The sequence below is a fragment of the Maylandia zebra genome, linkage group LG15 (assembly GCF_041146795.1).
Source record: "Maylandia zebra isolate NMK-2024a linkage group LG15, Mzebra_GT3a, whole genome shotgun sequence".
NCBI classification, from domain to species: Eukaryota; Metazoa; Chordata; class Actinopteri; order Cichliformes; family Cichlidae; genus Maylandia; species Maylandia zebra.
This window is the reverse complement of record NC_135181.1, coordinates 16444948-16462604: the sequence shown is the minus strand read 5'-3', so window position 1 is coordinate 16462604 and position 17657 is coordinate 16444948. Positions and strand designations below refer to the sequence as shown.

At 38.8% G+C, this 17657-nt stretch overlaps 1 protein-coding gene across 21 annotated transcripts in view; it reads left to right on the top strand.

Annotated features, from left to right (window-relative positions):
• ptprk (protein tyrosine phosphatase receptor type K) overlaps window positions 1-17657 on the top strand; it is a 105503-nt gene that overhangs the window by 60911 nt on the left and 26935 nt on the right. For all 21 annotated transcript variants that reach the window (XM_012919008.3, XM_012919015.3, XM_012919014.3 and 18 more), the window contains 11 exons: window positions 3583-3695; window positions 4320-4500; window positions 13143-13325; window positions 14119-14238; window positions 14516-14625; window positions 14738-14939; window positions 15050-15155; window positions 15296-15368; window positions 15570-15692; window positions 16020-16094; window positions 16277-16313. In XM_012919008.3, the coding sequence (XP_012774462.1) occupies window positions 3583-3695; window positions 4320-4500; window positions 13143-13325; window positions 14119-14238; window positions 14516-14625; window positions 14738-14939; window positions 15050-15155; window positions 15296-15368; window positions 15570-15692; window positions 16020-16094; window positions 16277-16313 (1323 nt within the window). The remainder of the gene's footprint in view (window positions 1-3582; window positions 3696-4319; window positions 4501-13142; window positions 13326-14118; window positions 14239-14515; window positions 14626-14737; window positions 14940-15049; window positions 15156-15295; window positions 15369-15569; window positions 15693-16019; window positions 16095-16276; window positions 16314-17657) is intronic.

Sequence of the window (17657 nt, the reverse complement as noted above, 5' to 3'; positions counted from 1 at the left end):
TGCAGCTTGGCCAAAATCCAGATGAATAAAATACTGTCACATTATATAGGGATTTGTTTATTATTCGTTTGTAAAACTTTAATAAGCGATCAATAGATACTTGGTTTTTAGAAAGAAGTACACGTCACTCACACAAGCTGTAGCTTCTCTCAAGATTACTTGCTGGTTTTCTCTCAATATAACAGTCAACTCAGCATCCCTGGGTCGCTTGCTTTTCCAAACAAATATACAAGATCTGATCAAATATCCAGAGGCCAGTTTTAAAATTCAGCGTTACATATACATTTCCTTGTGTACCAAAACAGTACTAAGGTTCAATAGCCCAAAGCCCAAAATTTTAAGACCTGATGGATGGATGCTGGCAAGCAGAAGCTCTGCCTTTACAAGTTTTACTGTAGATAAACAGCACGAGAGGTATGAGAGAGTCTGACTGTGTGTTTGGGTGTGTATATGTATGTGCGTGTCACTTTTGGTTTGGTCAGAGGCGAGCTCTAATAAAGCCTTGCCCTCTGGTTCCTTTGGTGACAGAGTGCATCATCACCACACACATACATCACCATGCCAGCTTGCATTACACACAACCCATGGCCTAAAAATCTCCTGCAATATTACTGTCACACACACAAACACAAACATGTATCAGACTTATGTGCACACACAAGTTGCTTGAATTCCTGCAGTTGGTTTAAGCTATAGTGGTCCACCTCTAAAATGTCCCTTTTTCTCTTGTCGCCAGTCGCACACTCTTAAGTTAGACTGACAGGTGGAGCTTCAGGCATTATATAAAACTATAGAAAACCAAAACTACTACCACTGGACTGTTGTTAATGCAGCTGAAATACACACACACTTGCACGCTCATGCACACTTCTGTAGTTCTGTAGGTCACATGACCTCCAGTGAGCTCCCTAGTGATGTCAGCAAAGGTTTGTGAAAGCTAAACTTTATTGACAAGGTTGCTGACGATGGAAAACAAAGGACATTCCTGGTGGGCTCCGGTCACCAATGAAAACTCTCTCTTTTTCCACTCCTTTCTTATATTAGTCTGACTGTCTCTGTCACCACATTACAAACCACAAAAGCACAGAACCTACCAAAACATCTTTCATAATAGCTTCTGATTGCTTGCTCTATTCCATATCGGAAGAAAATGAATGACAATATAAAGAAATTAATCACAGAGGCAGTGTAGGTCAGAATCCGCATATACATTTGAAGCTTTCCCAGTGTTCATTTGTTTCCTTATTTTCATTTACATTCGACCCAAAAACCTGAGAACGATGAGAGGGTTCACACATGTGATTAATAATAAAAAAGATAGTGACAGCAATTCCACCGCAAAATATTGGAATAACACCATTGATGATTTGTTATATTTTTTAGGTCAGTTGCACGAATGACAAGTGATGGAACAAAACAAGGAGAAAATGTAAAGTTTGAGCTTGTTCCAGCTTTTGTTTTTTTTCCTCTGGAGTCTCATAATGACCCAGTTACATTTCTTACTGTTTCATTTTTATGTGTATTATTTATTTGTTAGATATTCAGTAGATTTTAAGCAACATTCAAACACGCATTCAAGCTAACACACAAGCTAAAAAAATAAATAAACCTACTGTTTTGTGCCCTTTAAAAATGCATCATTGTGAATCTGCTTCATTTCTTCATCTGCTTATTTATCATCGGGTTGTTTACTTTGCTTATTTGATGGCATTGCGGGATGACATGCCGTTGACGTTGGTGGTTTTCTGAAGTAACTTCAACATTCATTATCTGGATTCAGCTTCATTGGCCTGCCTGTGCCTGTGTCTGCGTTTGCACGTGTGCGCGTGCTGTCAAACTTCAGTGTTTCATCTGTTGCTAAAGCGCTGCTTTCCCGTGCGCACCTCTCTGACAGCCACATTCAGTACACACAAAAATGACAACGCAGGCACACAAAGAAAAAAAAAAAACAGGTGACAGTAATGTGAAATATAACTGTTAATGGAGCAACATACACCGTAACACACAGGCACACACATTTAATTTAGATAATACAGTACTCGCTTTGATATGGTGTGATTGAAGCTGGTGGTGTGTCTGAGAAAGATAAAAATCTTTATGATTTACTGCATGCGAGACAGATCACAGTGCATGTGTGTGAGGAGAGTGATTAATTCATGCGTTGATCTGTGTGTGTGTGTGTGTGTGTGTGTGTGTGTGTGTGTGTGTGTGTGTGTGTGTGTGTGTGTGTGTGTAGATGTGTCAAGTAGATCAAACTTTGATGCACTGTGTTTAAAGGTTGTATGTGTTTTCAGCCTGTCAGTCACAGATGTGTGACAGTTATCTGGGATCTGGCTGGCCCTGAAACCATCGTGCATCCATCACATTATGTAAAAACACATCATTTATTCACCAAGCACTTTGTGGCCGTGTTACAGGGACATACGTCTAGTAAAACTACATACTGTGCATAATATTTAAAACTTAATTGCCGTTATTTAGTCAATTGTACTTTTTTTCTTATTTTACAGTATGAAATGATACTGTAAGGTAATTAATCGTTACACCTAACAAAGGGGTAGTTGATGAGCTGAATGTTTGGGCAAATAAGCAAACTTAATAATGGTAACCAGATCCCCTTTGAGATGTCTCTAAATTTTTCGGATGCTTATATAATGCATAGATTTCAGTCTGAATAAGGACTTGAATTCCAAAAGCCATCTGACAAGTAGAACAGAGTTTGGCCTCTAGGCTCTAATCGTCTTAGTCCTGCAGAAAACATTTGCACAGAGATATTGGGGAGTGATGGGTAAATATCAGTCCCCTAAGTCAGGGCCTGTTGGTGGCTGATGCTCGGGTGATGGTGATGCATAGCAAACAACCTTGTCAAAACAGAGGGAGAGATAGGAATGTTAGCAACTTATGTGCATTTTTTACTGGGAGGGTTCTTTTGGTAGATCGAATGGAAAGTGAGGGATGTCGCTTTAGTTTTCAGTATTGCATCTTGCCAGTACAAGCTTTGAGATTTAGATTATAGAACAAAAAAGCAGAGGGGGGAACTGCTCATGCTGTTGCTTTAACATAGTAGATTCACAGTCTTGTGGTAGCGAAGATGTTCTGTCATATTTGAATTAGCATTTTTTACACAAATTCTTTCTCATGGACCAAAAATCCATTTGATTTTAACAGAAGAAGTAAGAAAAGCACACATTTCACATCAGAAAAGGGCTTAGTCTGTATTTTTAATTCAGGAAGGTAAAAGGCTTGTCATGTGTAGAGTGTAAACTTTATTATTATGATTTTATTCTTAGTAAAAGGACATGGGATCTAAGCAGCCCTATGAAGCATCTTAAACCATTTAATTAGCCATGATGCTCACGTAGCTCGTGTTGTGAGTGGGTGTCGTGGCTACAAGACCTAGACCCTAGACAGTTGTCATAGCTGGCAGGTATTCTGTTTAAAATGTTTGAGTTCACAAAGATCATGTGACCACTAATGAGGTATTTTATCAGATTGACTTTATTATGTTTGCTGCCACCCTAAAGTGACCTTGTTTTTGCGAAACCAACTTACATGTTCTTGTTCTTTGTTTTCTCTCCCCAGAGCCTCCGCACCCAATTGCACCACCTCAGCTGCTCGGTGTCGGTCCCACTTATCTACTAATTCAGCTCAATGCTAACTCCATATTTGGAGATGGACCTATAATACTAAAGGAGGTGTGTTAGTCTTGAAGTACTGGATGTTTTTAACATTTTAACATTGTAAATTGGGGCATTGTAGTCATGCAAACTTAACAAATTATGTAATTACTTAACAAACCTTTAACAAAGACCATAACAATTACCATTTATAATCTTACAGGAAAACAGGTGGCTTCTAAGTCACATGAATAATTCCGATTTAGCTTATATGAAGAAAGCTGACCTCTAAGCTTTCTTCTGATTGTCTGCCTCTTGCAAATAAAACACTTAAACTATAGGTTTGTTTCTGTGCTCACACCAGTCATGTGACTGAGAGAACATTGTTGTGGATATCCACCTTCACTTACATCATAGAAAATTGTCTAAAAATGGAGACAAGCGTCTGGTTCACAGGGATTATTTTTCTTGATTTCTTCTTTGCCATGCTTAGTATGTACATCCAGCAATTTACCAGCATATGAAAGAAAATAAGGAAAAACATGATTACAAGTTGTCATTTGCATATTTTCACAAGGTTATAAGTCATAAGCAGAAGCATGGTATCTGGTCATGGAGGAAACCTTTGTATTCCAGAGATTATCATATGACACTGACATTAATATTGATGTTCGGATTAATACTTTCTATTCTTTCTAATAGGTTGAGTACCGTATGACATCTGGCAGCTGGACAGAGACTCATGCTGTGAACTCTCCTAACTACAAGTTATGGCATCTTGACCCAGACACAGAGTATGAGATCAGGGTCTTACTGACCAGACCAGGAGAGGGAGGTACCGGGAAACCTGGTCCGCCGCTCATTACTCGGACCAAATGTGCAGGTAGGACAGCTGCAATATGTTAACATAGAAGAGTTAGGATTCAATGTATTGATTTTGTGATTAGAGACTTTGCCTTGTCAATAGAGTCCTTCCTTATGTATGTTCTCCTAAAAGAAGATCAGCCAGGTTTAGCAAGAAGTCACAGATGGCATTACTTAATTGGTCCCTCTTGATCACACAGGCTTTTTTCTGCTTGTCTTATTATTTATCGATCTGTCCATCTACTGTTCTTTTTGTCTTGGTATATATATTTTAGTTGGTAGGGTGATATTTGTACAATGAACAGGCAGGAAGAGGAGAGGTGTAGCGAGGGGTGGAATTGGAGAAGAAAGGAGGGGAGAGCCTGAGTCAGTTCTTGGTTGCTCAGTGATCTGCGCAAAAGAGTGATTATAACACTGGAGGCTCTCTGCACTTTCTATCACTTTTTATACTGTTTTTTTCTATACTTCTGTCATTCCTGCTTTCTCTCTGCTACTCTTCCTCTTTCATACCTCCCTTTGTGCCTTCTCTATAGCTTTCTTTCTGCTTCGTTCTTTTTCACTGCCTTTCCCCCTTTTCTCCCTGCTTCTCTCTCCCCATCTTTCGCTCTCTGTGGATCAATAGACGGAGGGCAGAAACACTGTCTGACATTTGTAGAAATAAACGACTGAAATATAAACACAGCTAGCCTGAGGGAGAGAGACGGAGCAGGAGCGAGAGAGAGGGTTGATATGAGAGAGAAAGAGACAGAAATAAAAGCAATGAGCTTGAATGAGAAACAGAATAAGGGAGCGATGGAGAGATGATGAAAAACAATAAGGCTGGAAAAGAAAGAGAAGAGAGAATGAGAGTGGGGCGAGAGAGTGCAAGAGGCGAGAGAATGATGAAACTGGAGAATAAAAATGAAAGAGAGATGAAAACTCATAACCACAGGGTCTGACTGATGTGTGCCAACCTGTGTGTGTGTGTGTGTGTGTGTGTGTTTAACAATGAATGGATCTGCACGTATGTGGTGTCTGTTTATTGACAGAGAGGAAGTCATAGACTTGTTCAGGCGACTCGTGTATTGAACAGTTTCCTGTTTGACAGGAAGAGGAAATTAATCTTCTTCTCCTCATTCATGCTGGAACACATTGCTGGTAAAGACGTAAACTCATTGTAATCTACGTAATATGATGATAACAGGCCAAATCTAGAAAATGCGATTATGAATTTAGAGACTAAAGAAAAAAATGAATCCTGTACATCTGATTTATTTTCTGTTTTCCTGACTGTAAAAAACTGTAGTGTATTATGATGTTTGATATTAAGGCATTAATATTTTATGATTTTTAGAAGGACTTCCTGGCATGTAGTTATTCATCAAATGCATTTCAGACAGTAGCAGTGCAGCAAATGTCCTTATGAACAAACATTCCTCAGATCAATTAGATTAGTTGGATGAAACGAGAGATCTAATACTGAAGACCTTTTCATTGAACAGGGAACTAAAAGATGAGCCACTTTTGTTTGCTGATAGGTAGATTACCTTTGGACAGATGCATGCAGGCTGTTCTCACATGTTTTCAGCCTTTAAGCTTAGCTAGCATGCTTCTGACTGGTATTTAATCTTTGCTGTGGATGTTACATTTTCTGTACACCAAATAATCCCAACAGAAAGCATTGTAAACAACTAAGTTTTTAACAGATTTGTAAAGAAGTCCACAGAATCAGCTAAATGAAGTTGAGTGAGAGAATGATCCAAAGCCTAGCTGCCACAAACTGAAAGGCTCTGTGTCTTCCCAGTTCTCAGTTTCGTATGTGGAACAACTAGCTACCAAAGACTGTGAGCAGAAGTGTGTTTAATAAGACTCTGAGATAAAAAAAAAAAAAAAAAATCTGCAGCTTGTCCATTTATGTTCCATATACAAGAATTTTAAAATGAATTCTAAAATCTACTGGGAACCAATGTGGAAAGTATAAAATAAGCAATTTGATCTCACCTAGTAGAACGAGTTAGTAGTCTGGCAATGGCTTTTTGTATAGCTTGGAGGTGTGTAAGAGATTATTTATCCAGTATATAGAGCATTACAGCAATCTAGGTGCGCTGAGACAAATGCATGAACAATTTTCTCCAGTTCAGCTGAGAAACTAAAGCTGGCAATTTAGAAATGCTCCTTTAATGAGAGAAACAGGGATATGAAAAATACTTTTTATGAGAGCCATAGAGTGGAATCTGATATTAAGAAAGACATTAGGCGAGTACTTTCAGTGTCAAGGCCAGCGAAGAGGTCAAATTCCTGTGTTACAATTATAAAGAAAAGTAATGTGGTTCTGCACAAAAACAAAATATTACTTTTGTCACTGTATAAATTGAGGTTTCACAAAAGTCATCTCGCTAATATACAGTCAAATAAATTCATTCCATAGTCTTTTATGACTAGTTTATGCTTTCTGTTACAAGTTGCAGGTCTTATTTAATGCAAAATAGTGTAATTTTGTAAATTAAAGTCTACTTTTGAGTAAAAAAGACAATATGATTTAGAGTGTGGCAAGTCAAACAGTACCAGCACACACTGTCCTTACGTAGATCACTCAAAAAAACAAAATAAAATGGTGACATTCAAAATATCTGTTATAATTTTCTGACTCGCTTTCTGATCCAACCTGTCCTGGCAGATGGCTGCCCCAACTGATCCTGGTTCTGCCAGGTTTTCTTTCCCACTGCAGTCTAGCTTCAATCACACCATATCATCAGATTTTTTGGGTTCTCTCTATTATTGTAGGGGGTCTACCTTACCGTATGAAGTGCCACGAGGTGACTGCTGTTGTGCTTTGGCACTATATAAATAAAATCGAATTGAATTGAAAATTAATGGTCGTCCACAAATCAGTATGTGAGGTCACAGTCGCACCTTTTATATACAGTGTATGATTTGGCACCGTTACTTATATTTTGAATAATATGCTGATGTTTTTAGTTAAATCTCCCCACCTTCTCCCTTTGTGTTTCCAGCGTAACTGAGATTATCCACACACACATGCAAATGTGCACACACCCTTGGAGTTGGATTGTGTGTGTTTGTGTTTGTTGTTAGAGTGAGGCACACACACAGGCACGGGGTAGGAATGTTATTTAAATGGTAATGACTCCTTTGCTTTTTCTGTTTGGTTAGGTTTGTCTGATCCCACCACCTGTAGTTTACTGAATATTTAGTTTAATACAATATGATGAAGACATGCACACACACACACACACACAAGCATCAGGCATCAGCCCAAGCGTGCCACCACACGAAACACTGTTTAATTAAAAAACCAATATAGTTAATAAAAAACTGAGCAGACATCACACACACTGCTGAGCAATTGATATGATAACAGGAAGGATTTCATCTCCTCCTTTCCTCTCTTCTTTTGTCCTCACGTCTCTTTTCATCTCTTCCGTTTACATTTTTTTCTCCTCTGTCCCCGCTTCTTTCTCACGCTCTCTCTGTCTCTCTTCTCCAACTCTTCTCGATTTTTCTTCTGTGGTGATGTATTGCTCTTGTCTGAAGGGTGAAATATAATCAACTTGAACTGAAGGGTTAGTGAGTGTGCGTCGTGCGTGTGTGTGTGTGACAGAAGAAGGTGATGAAGTAGCTTTTAATCCAAATCCTGAATTTTCTGCTGAAAACCTCTTGGTCATGGGAGGTTAGATACACACACACACACACACACACACACACACACACACACACACACACACACACACACACACACACACACACACACACAGACAAATCGTAGTTGCTGAGGCTTGAGCACACACGCAGTTCAAGAGAGTCACAGTATTTCTCATATGTTGCACAAGCTCAGCATCGCTTGGATTTATGGAAGAATAGAATCACAAAACACATTTCCAGACACACAAACACAGATGCTGCAGGGAATCACACACACTATGTCATATGTACTTCTTTTTATATGTGAATATGCACACACACAGACACACACACCAGCAGTACAACACTTTTAAGTGTCAGTCTCTTGAAAGAGCAGCCAACAGATTTAGCGACAGAGCGTGTTTTGCTGTGCATGTCAGTTTTACAGTAATGTTCTGTCTGTGTGGGTCCACATTCGTCTGGCAAATGGGTTTTTTTTTTAATCTAACGGAGGGTCTCTTATTTGCAGGGGTCAGTTTTTCATGGATAGATTTCAGCAAAGTGCTTTGCAACCGCCATGAGATTCTGTAGTTCCTAAACCAAAAATGTCACATGCTCAGAAGACATTTTTTAAATTTAATTTAATGAAATTCATAAAAAAAATGCAACATGTTCTGTGCGCTGTGGCAAAACAGTGAAAATATGAGCTAAAACACTGCATGAAAGGCGATTTTATTCCATTTTTGACATTTTGTTGCAATAATGTGACACTTTAAAATACACTGCTTTTTAAAGTGTACTGTCATCATCTCTATTTTGTATGAGTTAATATGATTGGACTCTTGATAAGCAGGTCTGGTGAATTAAATTAAACTTTTAGCGTGTGCTCATGCTCGTGCAGTGCATCTGCAATTAACCAGAATCACTGCTCCTTTATGATCACCTAAACTGTGCAAGTTTAAGGGCACTCCTCCTGGAGTGTTGGCCAGATTGTAGTGCAGCCAAACAAGGTGAATGTCAAGGTCACATTTGTGACCCATATGGATTGTGAGACGGAGGAGATACTACATCACTGAGGTTCTGGTTGCTGTTTCTGTGAAACCATTTCTGTGAAAAGTATAAAACCAACTAATTACCTATTAATGAATCCTGCAAGTTGGATGGCCTCATTTCCACGAGCATGTGCTTTGTAGTTTGATCTGAGTCAATTCCACACCACACTAATGTTCGAACTGTTTAAAAGCCAAAAGGTGAAAGTACTAAGAGGTGTTATTGGTATTAGTAATGTTGAGTTTTATGGGTAATAAGAAGAATAAAGAACAGAGCCAACTTTACCCTTTAAAAGACATTTGTGGACTCCTCCCTCTTTGCTTCGCGTTTATGTTTGAATTGCTTTTGAATTTAACTCATGCATGTCTTTTTAATCATCAGACACGAGCTGGATTTCCATTTATTTTTCTCAGCCTCATAATTTGAAACAACTCGCACGGCACTGTATGGATAGTGTTTTTTGGACTTAATTGCTGCTTTCATAATTAGCCTCTCAAAATCCATGTAGCTTCCAAGTGCAAATTGAAAACATGTTGGAGGGCAAATTTGAACCTTTTAAGTACTTAAATGTGGCCTAGAAAGAGAAGCACACATGCAGAGAGAAATTAGAGTTAGAGACAGAATAAATGGATGGAGTTTCATTTGTCTTACTTATGACAGTGGAAGGATTACCAGGAACTAATTGGACAGATTAACTTGGCTTTAGCTGCATCTCCTGTCAACCTTTTCTTTTCCAGCCCCTCCTCTCCTCTTTTCTTCTGCTTTTTCTTCAGCTTCATCTCCTCTCACAATGGTTTTATGGCTGTGTTTGTTGGCTCTTCATAATACCTCATGTTGAGGGACATGGTTTGGTTGCCTTTAGCATAGTTCTGTTTCATTTAGTTTCATTTCCTTTGCTTTTGTTTTCCATTTTTTAATTCCAACCTCTGGATTCTGCTGATATGAAGCTTTCTGTCGTTGGTGTTATTGTTAGTGTTTATTGGTATTGTTGTTGTTTTCAAAGCTGCATCTGTAGAGAACAAAGCCTTTTAGTTCCAACATGAATCCAGCCGTTTGTCTGTCTACCAAAAGGAGGGGGAAAGGGACAAGGCAGCCTCTGTGGTTTGCCATTGGACCTGGTCCCGCTTGACTCTGGCTGTATTCCAGACGAGTTATCGTCGTTCCCCGTTCCACCTCTATTTCTCTCTTTCTGTCTCTTGTCTCCGTTTCCCTTTTCTCTCTCTGCTACCTTTATCTGTTCCTCGCTTTCTTCAAACCCAGTTTCATTTTTGTCCATATATTGCTCTGTTCTGCCACTATTCTTTCTTTCTTTTTTCATTCTTTCTCTCTTTCTTTCCCTACCTGCTTCCACTATAAATAGAGATAAGCAGCAATACAATATAAGTCAATAGGGTAATGGGTTTTCAAAAAAGTCATGGTGCGTGTGGGTGTTAAAGACACATAAATTTGTTTACACATTCACATTGTGGGGAACCACCTCCCATTTGGGGACACAAAGTCCCAGTATAATAAATCTTGAAATTATAGGGCCTAATGTTAGGGTTGGGTAACTGGTTATGATGGTAGGTTAGGGCAAGTCTCCAGGAAATGAATGTAATGCCCCCTGAAGTGATGGAAATATGACACTGTGTGCATGTGTGTTTGTGTGACAGGCAGCCAGTCATATATTTTGTTTTAATTCCACGTGGAAGACTGTCTTACTGTGAAGCAGTGTTAGCATCAAGAGACCCTGAAATCAATGTAATTTATTACACTGCCCTAACTGTGAGCATGTGTGTGCGTGTGTCTATGCACCTGTGTGTCATAATAGCTTGTTTTATAGTGAGGATCACAACTATTGATTTGAACAGGGAGAGAGACACAGAGAAGAGAATGAGACAAGTGAGGAAGACAGCGAAACAAAGCGAGAGACAGGCAGAGAAACCAGTGGTCTCTGTCTTGCTCTATTTAAATGTCAACCATCCAATAACAGGTTGAAGCAAAAATGAAATGCTCCGACCCCTCAGCTATTAACACACACGCTGTTCAGCAATAATATTTTCTCAGCAGACAATTACCTGCACAGCCTTTCTTCCCCTGTGTCTTCTTCTATTCCTCATTTTCTGTCCATCTGTTTGTCACATTATTAGTGACATATTTATGTTTAGAGGATTACGCAAACATTAGCATGACTGCATTTTGTGTTGTTGAGTGTATGTAAGAGTTGTGTGTTTGTCCTTGACAATGAATTGTTATTATGAGAAGTTTTACTGAGATGAACACACACGCACACACAAACACACCTATAAATGCTCTGCCCAGATTTAATCTTGATTCAGTCACAATCTAAAGTGTGAGTGGGTGTGTGTGTGTGTGTGTAGGTGCCTGTGAGCTTCCGTGCATGTGTGTGTGTGTGAGTGACAGGCAGATAATGGGTTGTCAGAAGAAGCGACAAGTTTGTGTCCTTGTGTAGTCTCCTCTGAAAGAGGAAGACCCAGGGAAAAACACAGAGCAAGACAAGGAGGGGTTGGGGAGAGACGTGCGTCTCTATTTAAGGTGAGCCGTTTTTATTAAAAAATCTTGGGAGGACATAAGGAATCAGGTGGGTTACAGCTAGACTGGATAAAAGAGGAATAAAACATCAACAGGTGATAGACTTATCAACGTGAATTCAATTTTTGACGAAGAACAAAGCTTTTCATTAAGTTTGTCTTTGTTTCCCAGTAATGTATTTCACTCTGGCGATGTCAAAGACCAATGCATCCAATCAATATCAGAGTTAATCAAGGCATTTCTTAAGTATTGGAAGTACTGAGCCTGATTAGAAAGATAATTTTGATTATAACATCGAGAACTTTTTAAACTGATTAAAATATCCAGAACAGAAAGTCCCTGAATTTACCAAATTAATCAAAAATAGCAAGCATTTGGATAAGATACTTGAAGAGTGTTGCAACATGGAAGTGTACTGTATTTCACCGCCTTTCTCAAGTGGTTGACCCATTAGGATTAAAAGTCTATTTATATAATAAATTATTAGTAATAAATAAATTATTAGTGACATATTATTAGTGATTTAGATCTATGGCAATGTGCCTGAGGATACACCAAGCTGCTAGCTATATTGTGCTTCAGTTCAAAAATATTTATCATGCTTTACTCTGGAAGATGGTAGAGTGGCAGAGGCATTTCAATAGACTGTTACATCCTCTGGAATCTGCCTTGACTGATGGATATCTTCTCTAGTTAGAAGGAGAAATAACTCTTTGACAGCAATTGGTGGCGCTTAAAGATATTACCTTACTTCTGTTTTCCAAAGGAAAGCAATATCTTGTGGATTGATAGCCACATAGCTTGAATGCTATTTCCTGTATCTGAGGTAGGCTTTTAAGGTGAATGCAGCAGAAAGCAGGTAGAAATATATGTATTTAAATGTACTCCCTGGCATATATATAGTGGACTCACAGGCAGGACTCTTGCATGCAGAATGTAGAGGAGGAATAGCACAGCCTTGTGATTATAGTCTCTTCTGTGGCTGTGTGTGTGTGTGTGTGTGTGTGTGTGTGTGTGTGTGTGTGTGTGTGTGTGTGTGTGTGTGTGTGTGTGTGTGTGTGTGTGGGCACTGTGGGATTATTGATCCAGCTAAATGAGCCAGTTAAGGTAATTAAAGCCCTGGGCACCGAGGAGGGAAAGTTGATTATATTGACAATAACAGTCTGAATACACATAAAAGACAGAAAAAAACGACGTGTCCTTATGGAAGCTATTGCTTTTGAGAAATAGTTGATTGACAAGGGTGGTGAAGAAATAGGTTTTTGTAAAGTCCAGTGAGGAAAAATGTTGACACAGAGCTCTTGGTCATTTTGGCAACATAGTTACTTCATGGAAATGCAGTAGTTCAAAAGCTTCCTCAAATGTTGGATGCAATTAGAGTGTTGCAGTATCGGAAAAAATATAGATCTATATCAACATGTATAGATCACAGATCTTCTTTCTTCTCTTATTTTGTAGAACCTATGCGAACTCCTAAAAGGCTGAAGATTGCTGAGACCAGGTCGCGTTTGATCGCAGTGGACTGGGAATCGCTGGGTTACAACATCACCCGCTGTCACACCTTTAACGTTACCATCTGTTACCATTACATGACTGCCAACGATCATAGCAAAGCTGACTGTTTGGACATGGACCCTAAAGGTACTACTTACTTTTCTTCCTACCTTAAAGGTGCTACCGTACTGTGCTACTGACATTGATGCAGGATTTGAAGTCGTGGTGTTTTCTAGTGTTACATTGCTTTTTATTCATTGTGACATGGAAGTCCAAAAAGACTTGATAAAGTAACAACCCTAAAAGTGCTGAAATTTAGTATAATAAAAAGGTGTCTGCTTTCAGCGAGATTTCAAATTTGAGTGGATCATTTATTCACAGTGAGCTTGACACTAGTATTGACAACCACTTCATTTTGAAGCCAGACATAATATCAGAAGCACTGATGTTGAAGAATATTGGAATGGACATAGGTTGTAGGTACAGTAGTTGGAATCATTCCCTGAAAAATGAATAATTAATTATTGGTTGAAGTCATGTCTCTCATACACTCAGTTTGACCTGCTCAGCTATTGATCCGTTAGTCAATAAATGTAGTAGCTGACTGACAGAAATGTGATAGCCAATATTTACATAATCAATTACATATTTAGGTTCAAGACAGATGACAACAGCTCTCTTGTTCCTTCGTTTGAAATATAAGGCTTTACAGTGAAAGCAAACAAGTGGTAAACTGCCTTTAGCTCTCACACTATTACCGGTACTCACACCTAACAATACATTTAAAAACACTAAGTTCTGATTTTACATTACATAGACCATTATAAAATCAGCAGCAGATTACTGAGTGAGAAAAATTGGTTTTGATCCTAAATACATTGCAAATGTTATGACATTTTACTCTGCAGTGTGTTTATGTTGACCCCATTTTTGTTCTTAGCACCACGCCACCTGGTGGGGAACCTGCCGCCCTACACCAACGTCAGCCTGAAAATGATTCTCACTAATCCGGAGGGACGGAAAGAGAGTGATGAGACCATCATACAAACCGATGAAGATGGTACGATACACATATCACACCTTTTTTTTATTCTTTTCCCCATTTCAAATGTTTTTATCCATTTTATGTATTTTTTTATGAAGCAAACTTTTCAATAAGGGATGGAGTTTTGTACAAAGGGTGTTTTTAGTATCTGTAACTCGTTTCTGCATGTGTTGGGAATGTCACTGCTGCCTGTTCTCAATCTGTGTATTTCTGTTTAGCAGTTGGTTTCTCATTTGCAGAACATTATACTGTTGATTTTATTAGAACTGCATGAATTTATGTGTGTTAACAGTTCCTGGTCCAGTTCCCAGTCAGTCACTTAAAGCTACTCCATCTGAAGAAACAATAAGTCTTTCCTGGAAGGAACCAACGGAACCCAATGGAGTCATTATACAGTATGAGGTACTATCATTAGCAGCTGTTGTAGAGGCCAAACTTAACACAGCAATCCTTTGGAAAAATATAAACAAATAAAAAAAAAAAAAATGGTTTCGCTTTCTCTACTCCAACTCAGATCAGCTACAGTGGCGTGCATTCGTTTGACCCTTCGGTGCCTCTGCAACGACCAGGGCTCACAGTGTCACTGCCTTCAAACGCCTCCCATCACATGTTTTCTCAGCTCCACCCAGGTGTCACATACCAGCTGTCTATACGAGCATCGACCTCTAAAGGGTTTGGTCCTGCAACCACGCTCAATGTGACAACTAATATTTCAGGTGGAAAAAATACATTTTAATATGTGTTGTTGACTCAAAATTTTTTAATATCACATTTAGACAGCAAGAGGTTAGAGCTACACTTATGCAGCCTCATATTCTCTTTTCAGCTCCGACAATAGACGAGTACGATGGTCAAGAGGCCTTCCTGAATGAAACTGCAACAACTATCACTGTCCTGCTCAAACCTGCCCAGGCTAAGGGAGCACCCATAAGGTACAGCACTTCTGTTATCTGTTAAACTGGATAGATCACATGACAAAAGCAGTCAAAGGCTTTTCACTAATCATGTGTGTGTTAGTAAAATAACAACAACCAAAATTACATCTGTACTCATATTGTCTCTATGTCTACAGTGCGTACCAGATTGTGGTGGAAGAAGTGAATCCTCAGCGGACACGCCGTCAGGCTTCGTCTGACTGTTATCAGGTGGTTATTAATCCTTTTTACGTATGTTTGAAAACCCATGCCCCTTTTACAGCTTTTCTTATAAGCGTAAATGGTTGAAGTTGAATAAAAAATAACAATAAATTTCCATTAATGGGCTTTGTTGACTCTGCTATTAAAATACCTCTTTTTATTTACATTTAATTGAAGTTACATTTATAGACGTATCTTCATCTTCTCCAGGTCCCAGTTTCTTACCACAGTGCATCTAGCGGTGGATCCCCTTATTATTATGCCGCCCAGTTGTCCCCCAGCAGCCTGCCTGAACCACTTCCCTTTACTGTGGGAGACAACAAGACGTATCAGGCAAGTCTTTAATCTGAACAAAACCGTATGTATGTAATGCCTTGAAAAGATGTGTTTATCAAAAATTCTGAAATACAGAAGTAAATGGCAGCACAACACATTCACTGGAACTAGAAGGCAGTTGCTGTTATGCAGGAGGTTTTATTTTTAAAAACGATACGACTTAAAGTTCATAGAAATTGTATGCAATACTTTTTAAAGGCTACATAATTTGAATGTTTACATATCGATATCCTTCTCAGCCAAGTGTAAAAGTAAAATTGCTTGTTGTAAATCTGTAAATGTATCGTAGACATGTGTGAACTGATCCTTCTTTCTTTTCCTCAGGGTTTCTGGAATCCACCTCTGGCTCCAAGGAAGAACTACAACATTTATCTTCAAGCTGTCAGCAGTACAGAGAGGGTAGGCTGTGTATTTAATTTTTTTGAATGAGGTTCAAAAAGGCGCACTCATAGACTTACATTATGTTGCAGCTTCTGTACACTCATTATGTACAGTATTTAATATTAAACGCTAAGAGCAAGGTTCGTGTTGTAGTGTGTTAGTGGAACTAAGGTTTCTTCCTTCTGTCTTTTTTTCCACAGGAAACAAAGACACAGTGTCTGAGGCTGGCAGCTAAACGTAAGAACCCATTTGACCTTAACAGTATCTTAATTTAACTCTTAGGAACAGCTTCAATGCTAAAAATATTTTCAAAATATTTTGTCAAAAAAAGACAAAAAAATCCTGCAACTCCTGGGCAGAAGAAAGTTGGCCTAAAAAGAGGGTGGTCTTTAAGGAATAGGAGCTTCAGCTCTACTTAGCTGATGTCATCGCATCAGAATAGTTCATACTGCAGTGTAAGAACAGACGAACTAAGGGGATATGCCAGGTCCCAGCATTAGAGAAATGTGGAATATTTGGATTTCGAACAATGTAATGTTGGTGTAGTAGAGTCCAAGAGTAAAGTGTTGGAGTGTAATAGGTCCCCTTCAAGGGTTTGGCATAAATCTAAGGGGAATGCAGCTCTTGCAGCTCTGCTATTTTGTTCTATCCTCCTCCCACCAGACAAGCACGGACCCATTCACATACTTCTTACACTTCTGTTTTAAAGTGAGTCATTGCTGACTTTGGAATTCACATGGAATTAAAATCCCACTTTCCCAGCTGAAAATACTCACATGAGTCCAATGAAGCTCTTATTCCCATTACATAGTTTTTTTTGTTTTTTAAACTACTCTGATCTGATCTAAAGGGACCAGCTGTGAATGGCCAAAGTCTCTTGTTACAAGCCAGCCTTTATAAAGAGTGAAATCGGAGTGGAGGGGAGGTGCACGAATTTATTTCCCACAATATGCTAAAAGGTTTCTTTGGTCCAATGATACCAAAAAAATTTGCTTACTCCAGCCTTAATCAGTTTATTATTGTGTTTTTCCTCTGGTCTGCCCTTTATTCCCATGGAGGTTTGTCAAATGGAAATTGTTTCTGGTTTAAGAGCATTACAGAAAACAGTATTGCGCTTGTGCATGGCATTGAAAGAAATGTGTGTTGGTGCGCACTGAGTCTAAATGTCGGGTCTTTACCAGGTTTTTGCCATGTTAATAGATTATCAGATGGTTTTAAACGGTGTGGAGTTAATCCCCGGGCACTACACACATAAGCGCATGTGCACAAAAATGCACACACACTATTTTGAGGAAAGAATTTTAGAAATGCGGCTGATGGATCAGAGTTTATCTGTGTGGAGTAGGAATAAGGATAAACACATTATATTTTGAATGAAACTGACATCCTCACACTGTTGTGTAACCAGCAGAGTTGAGCTTCAAATGACTGCGCAGGCATTTCAGTGTTTATTCGACTTGTAATGTAGAACTACAAGGTCAAATTTAAATGAATACAAAATGTTCCCACTTTTGCTAAAACTATAACTGCCCTATAATTATTTCACACCAGTTTTTTCTTGTTTTTATGACAACACAAATG